Source organism: Porites lutea, chromosome 7, assembly GCF_958299795.1.
Source record: "Porites lutea chromosome 7, jaPorLute2.1, whole genome shotgun sequence".
NCBI lineage: Eukaryota > Metazoa > Cnidaria > Anthozoa > Scleractinia > Poritidae > Porites > Porites lutea.
In genome coordinates this window covers 31,299,585-31,313,863 of record NC_133207.1, presented here as the reverse complement: position 1 = coordinate 31,313,863, position 14,279 = coordinate 31,299,585, and the positions used below count along the sequence as shown (strand labels likewise).

The following is a 14,279-nucleotide window of genomic DNA, read 5'->3' as shown; positions in this document are numbered from 1 at the left end:
TAAACAAACAATACTATACTACTGTATAAAACGAATTAAAAGAACATTTCCAAAGTATGTCCTTACTAAACGTAAGCTCCGTTAAATTACTCGCTGTAATTAAGTATTTTCTCTCTCCATTAGCATCTCTTATTTTGAACACTCTAGGAAGATTGACCGTGCTATTATAATATTAAGGAAACGTAAAATGCTTTATAACATCTGCTCAACATGTCGGAACAGGTCGGATCAGTGACCCGTAAAAAATCCTCTGACTTTCATGGTGGAATTCGATTTCAATCGAGTTTTACAATCAGATGGGAACTTGAAGATAAAAACTTTCTCAAAATGGACATTATCTGTTTAGATGACGGTTTAAAGTATCGGATTAGGGCGATTAAAGCAAATGAAAACTTCACACCTTTCTCCAACAGCGTGACTTTCAGAAGGCTTCGAGGGACGGACTTGGTAACCGCTTCTGAATTGATACCAGGCTTCTGTCGGTCAAAGTCAAATGTCCCGACCCCGGGGTCGCTTTGCACGATCAAAAGCCCGACACGGGGATAGTCTCAGGCATCAAATCCCCACCCCTTGTCCGCACTCCCCCCCCCCCTCCCCCCCACGGGATTTACATTGATAGGTACATTATATAGAACTGATCAAGAGGTATAGGGGATTGCAAACTTTGGGGCCAACCCGTATTAAAATAGCCTGCGTAGCAAACGTTTCCAATCGAGTAATTGCGCGAAATTTCTCGACGAACTCGCGCGGAAACGCTTGCTACAAAGGGTAACTCGTAAAGTGGTTTTATTAATAAAGCTTTTAATCAGGCTATGAGCTTTACAGCCTGTGAGTAAGCTCGCCTTCTCGGCTCTTAGTCGCGTGGCCTGGGGAATCTGACGCTGAGGGAGTTTGTTGGCAGGTTAAATCAATAGAAGAGTGCGTTGATTAGTGATGTTCTTTAAAACCCTGGCTTGCGAATACAACTCTCTCATGGCTATGTTGCGCAAGAGAGTCAGACTATACATTATTTTTTTTTGAAATTGAGAGAAAACATATTCGTTTTCAAGTACAAACAGATACGCGTGAACGAGAACTTCACTTTACACTTTTATATTTGTTTTCAAGCGTCTTTTCAGAAATTTTTAAAACGGTCCGGTAAATGGAGCATTCAAAAAGTAAAAAAAAAAATCAGAAATAACGAAACCTCTATTCTAGAGCGGTATAAGGTATACGAGACTCACAGACTATTTTGCGCATCCTTGAATATGTTTGTCTTTCATCTCAATAAATCTCACGAAATAAAGAGAAGAAGACTCCCTCAGACATTTGACATTTGACCGCTCACTGTGAAACTGTGTAAAACTGCACTCATAAATGGAGCAAATTACCTTTCTGGCAGTCAAAAATCGGTGACAAAATATCTTGTGCAAACAATAATTTTACTTCTACTCTCCGTGACTGTAGTATTCAAAGTAAAGTAACTGACATACAGTTTGCTCGTTATGTCATTAACACTACATCACAAAAGCGCGATTTTCAATTTGAATGTCTAAAATAATTTGGCCACTGTTCTGGTATTGCAATACAAAACTTATGATTTGTTGACCAAATTTCTTAACACTTTTCAAACTATTCCAAAGCAAACAATTTTCAGCAAAGTAATTGTCACCACGCTGCACCATTCTCCTCGTTACGCATAGGCGTCTTCTGGCAACATCATCCAAGGCCTTTCTTTAAAAGGGCCAGGAAATGGAGATGTCCCGGAATTAACAAGGTTTACCTCATGTATATCAGTAATTCAGGTCCTGACTTTGTTATTTGACTGCTTTCGTGTACCATGACAGATCCATTCTGGGAGACCCAGGAGCAGTCAGAAACCTCTTCCGCCCATGCTTGATAACATGGTCGGTCGCAACAATCACTTTGGTTTTCGCTTCAAAACATTCCATTGAAAACCACTACCGCTTTCCTTATCGGCCTTGAGCAGTGGTGCTACTGCCGTGCCTATCTCAATTCGAATATTCTTATTCTTGAAATGGTTAATGTTCACTAATTTAGCAAGCTGATTTTCGAGTTTTCACCACTGGATACTATGGTAGATGTAAAATGTACACTGAGAAAAAAAGTCATTTCGTCAATAAGAGATGAAACTGAAACAAAAGCAGTAAACCCCTTGAGTGTCACCAGAAACTAATAAGGGGTTGAAACGTGTAACTCTCATATGTTCGCTTGTGTCCGATGCTCAAGAGTATTCATTTTCGAAAGTACCATATTTGGAACGAGAAGAAAAGATAACCAGCCAATCAAACTTCGTAAACGACCGTGACGTAATTTCACTTCACGTCCCCGCGCCTGCTTAAAAAATGGCCGACAGAACGGGGAAAACTCCCCAAAGCCGAGTAAGCTTTCAACGGTTGAAACCAGGAAGCTTACCGAAATACTGAGCAGGAAATTGGCTTACAACCCGGGCCAAACGTAATATTAAGAAACCCATTGACGACCGCCCGACTTCTTGAAGTTGTCACTTCAAAAAACGATACCTCGGTGACTCTCTGCGCAGTAAACTTATACTGCAAATAGGCTTTTAAAATTCTCACATTAAAAGTCTACAATAAACAGTAAAACATATTTTCGAATAAAATTCATTAGCTGCGTATCGAAAAGTATCTTAAAACTGAACCTAACATTTTCGCAAAATTAATGTGTGTAATGAATTTGAGAAGCATTAAACTTTAACTCAGTTAGCTTGGATGCTGTAGCCGTAGTATCACGATCGTGTTTTGAGCTAATTTTATGAATGAACAAACTCAAAACAATAGACAGAGAAGCCGTTTCTTGAAAATTTTTATTCAAAATCCAAAAATTTAATCTTTTAAACCAATTCGCATAACACTATCTGGATCGTGGATCCGACACCCAAGTACATTCGGCTGAGCGTATGGCAAATTCAACACTACCCTGTGAGCAGTGGTTTCTCCAGGCCTGGAGAAACCACTGCTCGCAGGGTAATCAACACAAAATCCATGTCAAATTGTAATTTTTCTTTAGCGCCGAAGAGAAAAATGTATAAAACGTCTATGAAAAATTTAAGAATACATAAATTACCTTTCAAAAACGTAATTTTCTTGGCCATAGAGTGTAAAATGTACCTGAAAATTCAGCAAATACTTCGCTGCCTTAGTTGCATTTCAAAACAGACAATGCGCTCCGCTGTAAAGAAAACAAGGTTGAATTCCTCGATGGACGATTTCTTGATGAAAAGCTTCCCTTCCTCCAGAAAAAGAAAACTGAGCATTCTTTTGAACTTTCTCTTTCCATTTTTTGTCTTTTAACAGTGTATTTTTAACCTTGAAATGCGGAACTATAGTCGTAACACCACCGCATGGTGATCGGGTGACAGCCATTTTGTTGAAAATGGAAATCTTTCACTAAGGTTTCCAAATATGGTAAAAAGTGAATATTCACGAGCATTGAACGCGAGTTACAAGTTTCAACCCCTTATGGGTTTCTGGTGTCACTGAATAACATAAGTTGCTAATCTGGAGAACTACACTGAACTTTAAGAAATAGTGTGTCATCTACAATGTAACGCCTACATCGGAGTTGCTCGTGAGAAATAAAGAGAGGAAATCCCCAACCACCGTTAGAATCTGCTGGCCGAGCAAAACAATCATTTGCAGGATCCGGGGTAAACATCCTAGCAACATGATTCGCATTCAATTCATTTTCTTGCTGATCAATAAGTGTAAATGTCACTGCTTTGCTAAAAGGCCAAGGCAATATTGCATCATATTTGCCTTTCAGTAGACTAATGTAAACTGACAAATGAGTGTTCTTCCCGTCACCGTCCCCATTTGGGTTAATAAATACGCATAACCTGTATCCTACGGGCCCTGTAAAAAAGGGGCTACTTTCTACATCAGTGCTTATTCCTTTCTTTGCCGACTTAAGCAGCCCGTTAAATCCACTGATTTTCCATACAAAAGGGGGTGATTCCTCCTTTAATTTCAAAACTTCCCTATTTAGCTTTACACTTAAATTTTTCATTGACGTTTCCAGGGTATCAATTTTAGCCTCAAGTTTTCTTGTCACTTCTTGGAACTCTTCGTTATTTTTATTCAGCTTCACACAAGCAAGGTCAAGATGAAGTTTGGCGGCAGACTCCAAATGGAAATCAACTTTGTCTCTTTGCACCTTTATTCAGAAACAAAAAAATACATGGGTCATAAATTGTAATAAAATAATTTTTTCTCACTGTTGTGGTGTAAGTACAAACGTAACAAACCTGGAATATCACAAAAGAACATTGAATTGGCCTGAGCACAAGAGAGATCGAGAAAAAAAAGAGTGGGTGTGAGTGTGCAATGTGTGTGTGTGTTTGAGAAAGGTATAGAAAATTCCTCAAATTTAAAGAATATACCTCGACATTGCAGCCAATGTAGTAGTAAGGACACTGGATTACTGCTCGTGGACAGTTGTTTTGAACATGATCAGGCAACTGAAACGGAAAGACTTGGTTTCACTCATAGTGTGATTTCTTTGAACATCAAGCGAGAAAATATTCAAAGTGAAAATTTCATTAAGTAGACCCCATATTAAGCAGACACCCTGTGTTGTACAGACACGAGCCTTACTATACAGGGTGTCCCAAAAGTTCGTTCCTCTAATTTCATGCACTATAACTTTTGATCAAAACTTTATTTTTAAAATCAAATTTCTAAAAAATGTTTATTTCTCTACCGAGTACATGCATTCAGAATCTCATTAACTGGCATGCGCTTTTTGATTTTTTCTCACATTCTGTAGCCGCTGCGGCATGAATTGGGATAGAGCGTGTAGACCCACAGATGATCCATTTGAGCTTTTTTATCACCTGGTGCGCAGGAGCCAGTCCACCCCCAAACATTATTTGTTTATTTTAGGCAGCTAAAAAAATATATATTGGGCCCATCCACAGCAAGGCTTTTGAATACTTCTTTACAAATTTGAGACCAGATGTTCGTTACTTGGCAGACTAAGCGGAGGTTTTTTTTGCCATCTCAGGGGATTCTAATTTTAAACATTCTAAACAGCTTTTCATGACCCTTTCTGGACTTGGCTCTCTAACTATGCGAGAGCTTCCTCGTTGAGTCTCCTACTTTGTATCTAGCCTTCTTTAAAACTATTTTAGCTGCTTTCTTCAGGACTTTTGGTCTTCCCCTTCGTTTCTTGCCTTCAAAACCTTCATTTCTCCATGATCATTTTACCACCCAGCATTCGGATTTTTCCACTTTTTTAGCAGTTTCTACAAAAGATAAGCCAGTAAATCGAAGTATACATGCTTATGCTCTCACCTAGCTGAACTTTTTTGCGTTAAGGGGATTTATCTTTCGTGATATTCACAAAATACAAGGAAGGAGTTCGAGCAATTCGGGCTATAAAATACAAAAAATATGTGGCTGGAAAATATACTCGCGCACGGCCACCTTTGGCGCAGGAGAACACAGATTGAATATTCGAGTCAAAAGATGGCACAACAAGTATGAAAATAGTAAATTAGACTGAAAGACACAACTTCTGTTTCAATGATTTGCTTAACAAGTTCAATCGTACTGAAATACAGACTTATAAAGTAGAGGAACGAACTTTTGGGACACCCTGTATCTTAAACTCCCCACGTATTTTCTAAACATTGTCGAACTACTTGTATTGATGATTCGATCAAAATTGTACGTGAAGTTAAAACTTAAGTGAGCTATGAGAGAACATCTTCTGCATGATGAAACAGTCTGAACTTAATCAACGGGTTCTTATGAAAATATCAAAATTCAGAGGCTCTATGTACTTCATGCAAACGCTTGAGTCCATCCCTTGGTTCTCCGTACTGAAGAGGTCCCACTGTACAATTTCCAGCTCAAAAAGGTTTATCATCATGTACCATCACTGTCCAAGAATGGATGGTGAAAACATATATACTAACAGGGTATTTGAGTTATTCTCCGAGCTAGGTTATCAAATCCTTAGAATTCCGAATAACTCTGTAACAAAGGGAACTGGTTAAATAGATAGCACACGCAAAAGCATTAACACCGAAGTGAGTGACATACATGTACCACAATATTGGACACAAGCAAGCAGAACAGTGGGTTTTTGTTGGACATTTACAAAATTCCTAAGCTGGAATAATTAAGTAACGATCCGGGTAAGACGGAAAGCAACTTCTTTTGTTGCGCAATACGCTTTCCTCGCATAGGTGTTTTCATTTTCAAACAAAGAATGCATAAATCTACCAAATAGTAGTTTACGAAATAAAATGCATTTAAAATCAATTTTTAAAGGGTGTTTTTTGTGTGTGTGTTAAAAGATTTCGACCAATCATAAGAGCTGCAAACAACGGCCGAGAAAAGTCTAATATTTAACGTATTTCTGTGTTACTTGGACTCGGACAAGATTTTGTTACAATAATAATACGAAAAAGGAGAAGAAGAAGAAGAAGAAGAAGAAGAACATTTTTAAAGCGCCTATCCGGTAATGATCTAGGCTCTCGACAAAGTGAAAAAACTAGAATTAAAATAAATATTGATTAAAAAAAATTTAAATTTAAATAAAGCACATATAGAATCAAATAAATCTTCCTAATGACTAACATTATGGTTCCTAAAAAGGTAGGTTTTAAGTTAATGCTTAAAAAGACTTAGATTCTCGCATGAGCGTACGTTGTCAGGTAGTTTGTTCCAAAGTTCGGGGGCTGAGACAGCGAATGCTCTAGAGTCCATAGGTCTTAAGGATAAAGCTAACAGGATTCAGTCTGAGCGTAGAAGATGACCGAAACGACCTAAACGGTATGTAGCGGGTTATTAGGTCTTGAGTGTAGGTTGGAGATTGCTGATGCAGAGCCCTGAAGGTAAGTAGTAGAATCTTGAATTTAATTCGTTCAGAAACAGGTAGCCAGTGAAGATCGAAGAGGATGGGAGTGATGTGATCACACCTCCTAGAGCGCGTAATCAGTCTGGCAGCTGCATTCTGCACCGATTGAAGCTTTTCGATGACGCTTTTAACGACATTACATAGTACAGAATTGAAGTGATCGAGTTTGAAAGTTACAAAGGCGTGAATAAGAATCTCAGTAGTTTGCGTTGATGAGAATTCCCTCATCCGGTCAAAGCAGAGAAGCTCGGTCTTGTCTTTGTTTAGTTTTAGTCTGTTGATGGACATCCGCTTATCAATGTCGGACAGGCATTCCTCAATCTTAGTGATACTGTTGGTTAGTTATAAGGAAGTCGGTTAGAAAACTAAGGATTAGCAAAGACGTTCTAAGCAGCTTGCAGTAAGTGTTTTTAAATCCCTGAGAGTATAAAGAACGTCTTCAAACCAACCTCCAGGGCTCATTCCTACAACGTACGAGGTGCCTCGAACAATGTTTTTGTACGTAGGCCCCGTACTAACGCTGCTAAGCGGACGTTTAGCTATAGGAGGGGGGGGGGGGGGGGGGGGGGCAGTCATGTGGAATGCCTAGAAAATGAGCTTATAGACGAGCTAAATCTCAACTCTTTCAAGTCCGCCATGTCTTTGCCTTGAACCGGGGATTGCCTTGAGGGAGTTGTGATAGAACTTCTTTTAGTTATATTATATAATGCATACGTCAGGTTAATTTTTGTGTAATTAATTATAGGATAGTTTTTAATATATAGATATATTTTTAGCATTAGTATATTTTCCCTTGAAATTTGTTATGTAAACGGCTCACTGGAAGAGTATTTTTAATGAAGTGTTACCGTGAATAAAGCTTGATACTACTACTAAGCTGCTTTGTTAAGATTTCATAAAATTTGCTGTTTAAACCAATCAGAAGTATAGTAGAAACTAAAGTAAGCACTTTTAGCACTTTTATGCATTCCGACGTGTTCATCGCGATCGCCACTGGTGCTTTCCTTCTTATCAAGACCATTACTTAAAACTTCACAATCAATAGTCAATAAAATTGACCAATATTCAAGTGGGAGAGAGTTACAGTGTAATTCACCTCTTCTTGTTGCATCTCCAGTCCACAGTCAGAACACTGCACTGGGAGCTTTTTACAGTTCTTGATATGCAGCTACAGGAGGCAAAATAGATTTAACAAAAACAGTCAGATAACCAATTCACGGGATATGTACAGACATCGAAGAATTGGCATGAATTTACAGTAGAACCCTGCTATTTCGAACTCCCAAGGGAAATGGAAAAAAATTCGAAATAGCGGGATTTCGAAATAACCGGGAAAGCGTAAAGGGAAAGGGTAAATCCAAGGGAATTCGATCTTCCTTCGAAATAGCGGGGACTTCGAATTAACCGAGTTCGAAATAGTGGGGTTCGACTGTAGATGGTTACTGTTACTTGAAAAGTAGGTGGGCAGATTTACCGGCATATGACTGTCAAAAATTTCTTGGATGGAAATAGATAACTATACTTTCACTTGTGGCACTACGGATCCATGCGCTTTGCGCGGGAGCTCCGCTATAATTTGTCAGTTGATTATTTATTAGTGAGGTTAATCATCACGTTTACGTCAAACGTCAAACGCGAATTTGTACCACGCGACAAAGTTTCCCACTTTACTTGTCGTTTACCGTTCAGTATTTCTACTCATAAATAAGTAGTTTCAAGCAATTTTTCATCCATAAAGATTGTTTCGAGCTGTTATTATCTGCTCATATTCTATTTTGAGAAATTCTCAACTGGAATCTGATGTTTGCCGTTTGCAGTATACGTGAAACTTAAACTCTTTGTTGTTTATACATCACTGGAATTTTTTTCCCAACAGCGCGCGCTCTCTGAACGGGCAACATTGCAAAATCTATGATGTCAGAGGGTAACAGCGAATGTTGACCACTAGCGAGATTTATTCTCATAAATTTTGTACATGAAAAAGTTTTTTTCTTCTTGAGCTATATAACAAATCTCTTTAAGACTGGTCCCGAGGGAAACAGTTATTTCTTTCCCCCTTGAATGTCATTGACTTTCTCGGGAAACAAAATTACCCGTTTCCCTCTTGACCAGTCATTAAGTGTGTATTAGTTCAACCCATTCGCCCCTGAACCGACCGTAAAACCACCCGTGCGGATCCATGTCCCTTGTAATGCTTGTGACGTCATCACTTTGAACGGTTAAAGTCAACTTTGATATCTAATGTGTGCAAGGGGAAGAGATCTTTCAAACCAAACCTAAAAAACCAAACCGTACAGTCCGGAGAAAAACGCCAAAAACCCGTAAATTGCAATGAAAAAATTTTGTTCCATTTCCCATCTGCACTTCTTTCCATCTAATCCTACGACCCTAAACGCTTTCCCCAAAACTTTTCTCACCGAAATGAAGCCTAGTAATACCCAGCAAAAGAAAAAGAGAGAGGAAGAGACAAAGTGAAATTTTACTTTTTGGGAATGCTCCAAATTTGGGAAGCTGGTATTCAAAATCAGGAACAGAAAAGAGGTTGTGTACAGACCCGAAAAATTGGAGTGCTTAACTAATAATACAATGTCACGGGCAGTTTCGGTTCATTCTGACCCTACAGAGACAAGAAAACATCTTGACTATAAGCTTAGAAAGACGTTTACAAGCAAAATTTCCAGGAGTGAATGGCTTATTAATTGTGACATTTATTGTAAAAGAAGGATTTGCATTTTAATCACAGGGTAATAATGACTTTGTTGTAGCAGTAGTGATCCATAGTCCTAGTAAAAGTGCTAGCAGTAGTAGCAGGTAGTGGTAGTGGTAATTTAGAACTTAGAATAAATACTCCCCCCAAAAAGATAGAGATTCCTCTAATACTGGGAGAGTACCGGTCAGCGGTTACAGCCTGTGCAGATGTAAAGGCACCTTAGGAGGAGGGGGGGTATGTAATGGTAGTGATAGTGATCAGTAGTGGTAGTGGCAATGGTAACAGTAGTGATAGCAGTACTGATTGATGGTGATAGTGGTTTTAATGATAGTGGAAGTGATTGGTAGTAGTAGATGTAGTGGTAATGATCAGAAGTGGTAGTGGACACCTGTATACAGCTCTTTTGTGTTTATATTTGACCGAGGGTAAAGCATGATTGAAGAAAGTGGTTGCTTACCTCCATTTGACATTCTGGATAGAGTTCATGGCAGTGATCACAATGCACAGTCCTCCACTGACATTTCTTGGTTGCATGTTCTTCAAGATCTTTCCTTGATACTTTCATTTCACAGTTTTCATTGGAACAGGAAATAAGCACAAAATTGCATGAAGCCAAGTGAATCTGGAAAAAGATATGAAGCACATTTTTTATATGCCTGCAGGAGTGGACAAAATGCATTTTGTTGCCTTTTATATTATTGCAACTAGTTGTCATGTCATCAGTGCATTCTAAGCTGTCACATATATTTTATTTAATGTATTACAGGTAACTCCCAGAATCACAGGATACCTGCCTAATCATGCAGGTTTCTAGAAGAGCTAGTTGACAGCTGTACTGCCTAGCCCCTAATGCAGAAGATAATCCCCTTTCTCCCCGCCTGAGGATGTTTTTTCAAATAAACTAGCTGGCAGGGCTACTGTCGACTACCTGCTGGGAAAAAGGTCTGTACCTGCTCAGTGTTAAAATCCTCCAGTATATAGTTAATAGTCTCAGGCTACATGTATAGTCTATTCACCTCTTTGTTCCTCAGTTCACCAGTCCAGTCACAACCCTCACTTGGACACTTCATTGCCAAGGAAAGAATCTTCCGTTCCGTAGCTTTATCAGCGAAAACATCCTACAAGTGAAGCATGCACACTAACTGTCCTTGCCAGATTCAAGACTTTTTCCAAAACAATAATTTCTTTTTCCAGACGCATGGTTATTAAATGAGCAATATTAATATTGATAGCATTGAAACTTTCACAAATTCAGAAAACCAAGCATTTCCTCAGACTACAGTGCAATGCAGCCATAAAAGAGTTCTGTAACTTCTCATTTTGCAATATTTGAATGTTTTGGCTACAGATGAGATAATTTATATAAATTAACAATTAATGAATGAGGCTGAGTATCTTATGAAGAATTATGGACATCAAGGAGGTTGTTATCCGTCGTAGGCCGAGGTGGATAACAGCCTCCGAAATCTCCATAATTCTTCATATGATACAAAAGCTGTAATCAATAATTGTTTTATTATTCATTCAAAATAATTCCTAGTTTAAAAACATGGCTAAAACATGCTTACCTCCATCAATCCATCTATGTTAAGTTCATCTTCAATAGTGCACGTTTAGGGTTGTTCAGCTCCGCAAATATTCTCCAAATAGCAGATGTCGCCCTTCGAGTTGTCTTCTTGCTGTTCTTGCCATGTTTTTAGCTATTTTTCGCCTAGTTCTTACTCTTGAAACGAGTGAAATGTCTGCCATTTTTCAAGTTCACAACCAAAACAACTCAACCTCCTCCCCAGGTCTTCTCGGTTAACGGTGCATTAACCTGCAAGAACGCTGCATTTTTGACGTCATTTCCTCGCTAAACACAAAATTCTTCCAAATTTGGTCATCAGTAACTGGTTACGGTGAATTAAGCGTGTGCTGTTAGCCAATCAGAATCGGGGAAATATTTTGAATGAATAATAACAAGATTTAAATACCAGAAAAAAACTTCTGGCAGTTTTGAAAGAAAAACATACAGACTACTACAGAGGCTTTCTCTGGTGCTGAAAATACCCTTCTTTTAAAAACAGATTTTTCAAAATTAACATTTCCGCACCAACGCTGACGAAGTAACAATACCACAAGTCACCTACCTTATCTCATATCAGGGTGTTTCGGTCCACAGGACAATTTAACAATTCCTTGTTCACTTCCAACCTGTGCAAATCAGTTACAACAGAGTATAATGGCTAATGAAGCAATAATTAATATGAGACTAAATCAAGGATTGCATTTAAACTTCCCAGAAGACCTCAGTAAAGGATACGATAGTATCCCAAGAGAGGGCTCTGTTCATGTGCTGTACAATGTTTGCATTTCACTGTGGGTGTCTTGATTTGAGTAGGGATATTTGGGGGGTATTCAAACCATCTGAACATTCATGGAATTTCCCGTTTTCTCACCCCTGCAGTTCTGCGTTGCATTAGTGCAACCAAACTTGTTTTGTGGTTGTTTAAAAAATTAACACATTCAATTATTATACTACACACTCAACATTCCATAAACAGGTCCCATCCCCTTTTTCCTTGTTTAGTGTCGTTTGACCAACCCAAATTTTTGCATTTTCAAATAATATAATAATAATAACGCCTTTAATTCATTCTTTAAGTCAGAACATGCAATGAGCATTGTAACAGCATTTCACAAAAATTATTAACAATTATTCCTTGAGCCCGAATGGGCCCTGAGTCAATAGCCCATGAAGGCTGAAGGCCGAATGGGCTATTGACTCAAGAGGCCACGAGGGCGAGAGGAATAATTGTTTTAGGAAAATCTAACTAGTTGGTCAAAAATATTGAGACAAAACAACTTTAGCTAGCTAAAGCTACACTTTAATCATTTTTTGCCCACCAAATTGCCGGCACTTTTCACTACTAGTGGGCTATAACATATAGCCTAGTAGTAGCTCAACCAATCAGAGCGCAGCATTGATAATATACCACGAGTTGGATTTTAATAAATAATAATAGAAGTGTCGCATGGCAGTGCATCCTTTTTGCCGTGTTTTACTTTTGCTATGACATTGAACATCACATTTTCCACCATATTGATTTTAGGGAAAGTTCATTTAATATGACAAGGGGTGGGGATGAAGATATTGAGGGGGGACTCCGAAAATTTTTAGACACCCGAAGGGGGGGCTCTGAAAAAATTGTTGCGCTAGGAGGGGGGCTCCGAAAATTTGTATACTTCAAAACCAACACATGACATCATCATACAGATCGGATGGTTTTCCACTCAACAATTTAATGACCTGTGCAACTCAGCTATATCACGTGGTTTACAGATATAACAAATGTAGTCTCAGTAATTATTACACTCTTGTTCATCCCAAAAATGCTTTAGAAAATTGTATCACAACTGTATCTCAAGTTTGTCATAGTATAATCCATTGAAGACAATAACGGTAAATATATTTAATACAGTCTAGCGATCTTTTTTCAGGGGAGCAAAGGAATTGAAGGAGGAGAGGGGGGGGGGGGGGGCTCTGAAATTTTTTCGACTACCAAGGAGGGGGCTCCTAAAAAATTGAACCACTAGCGAGGGGGGCTGCTAAAATTTCAAGCTTCGAGTTTCAATATCTTCATCCCCCCCCCCCCCTTGTCATATTAAATGAACTTTCCCTTATGTCTTGTTGTTTCCTGGCTCCACAGCAATGATACTGGGGGGGAGGTACAGGGCCTCAAGGGGATGGCCTTATTCATGCTCCGAAAAGTATCCTGACGTGTATCCATCAAGGCTTCATATTTCATTAAGTTCATTGTGTTTCGTCCTGTTTTTACTACTACTACCAGAATCCTTTGGGGTTTTGCTTTCTTTTGCAAATAAGGGCTTTTGTTATTTAAACCTCACTAGTATTACCAAATTTAATATGAAAGAAAAACGAAATGAAGTCTGGCTTCATCTTCACCTTCACAGGTATTCCCTTTTGCTGTAGCGAATTCTCAGGCTCGCAAATTCGGCATGGAATTGATTGGGGGTTAATTGCTTGAAGCCCAGCTGGGGATTTTTAAATTGGGCACTTATCACCTGTAAGCGCACCAGAGGGAAGTCAAAATAAGCTTAAATGGTTGTGGTGACAAATTTTACTCTGTCCCAATACAATAATAGCAAATAATTTTGATCAAATTGGGGTACTATATCTAGTATTATTTATTCAGATCGCTAAAAAGTGCTTACCTTTTGAAGTGTTCATCAAGACACTTCCGGCAACATCTGTGGCCACATTTAGTCAGCATTGGATCCTTCAAAGGTAGATGACAAATTGTACACTGTAAATCGTCTTCTACAGCGTTTATGAATTCTTCATCGTACCCACCAAGCGACGGTACGACTTCTTCAGCTTCCGATTCCGCCATAATCACAATTTTCTCATGAGACGGCACAGGAGGCTTGAAACATACAATCAAGTGGATTGCGGGCGATCTGCTGGGGGCAATCATGTGACGGCTGGATGTCAATCATTCTTTCTTCACCGAAAAAAGTGGGTACAAAAGTCCCAAAAATCTATTTCAGGAACACATTGATGTGTGTAAGAAGTATCCTATGCAATGTCCAGCTACCTGTGGAGTGGAAGTTCCTCGGGAAGAGGTTTGCCTTTTTGTCTGTTCCCCTTACACTAATTCATCTCGTTTTCAAGAATCAC

General features: G+C 38.9%; 1 protein-coding gene across 1 annotated transcript; it reads right to left on the bottom strand.

Moving 5' to 3' along the window:
- Positions 1–3,013: 3,013 nt before the first annotated feature.
- LOC140943740 (TNF receptor-associated factor 4-like) lies at positions 3,014–14,006 on the bottom strand. The gene is made up of 7 exons (XM_073392849.1): positions 13,814–14,006; positions 11,728–11,791; positions 10,615–10,716; positions 10,056–10,220; positions 7,985–8,056; positions 4,403–4,480; positions 3,014–4,176 (listed from the first exon to the last, which is right to left on the bottom strand). Exons 3-7 carry the CDS (start codon positions 10,666–10,668, stop codon positions 3,517–3,519), a joined length of 1,029 nt encoding a protein of 342 aa, XP_073248950.1. The 5' UTR covers positions 10,669–10,716; positions 11,728–11,791; positions 13,814–14,006; the 3' UTR covers positions 3,014–3,516.
- Between the last annotated feature and the right edge of the window lie 273 nt (positions 14,007–14,279).

Coding starts and splice junctions, on each gene's coding strand:
- LOC140943740 (XM_073392849.1), bottom strand. CDS start 10,668: ATGAAGTGTCCAAGTGAGGGTTGTGACTGGACTGGTGAACTGAGGAAC. Junction 10,221..10,614: donor GTGAACTGAGGAACAAAGAG/GTGAATAGACTA, acceptor ATCTTTTTCCAG/ATTCACTTGGCTTCATGCAA. Junction 8,057..10,055: donor ATCCAGAATGTCAAATGGAG/GTAAGCAACCAC, acceptor TGCCTCCTGTAG/CTGCATATCAAGAACTGTAA.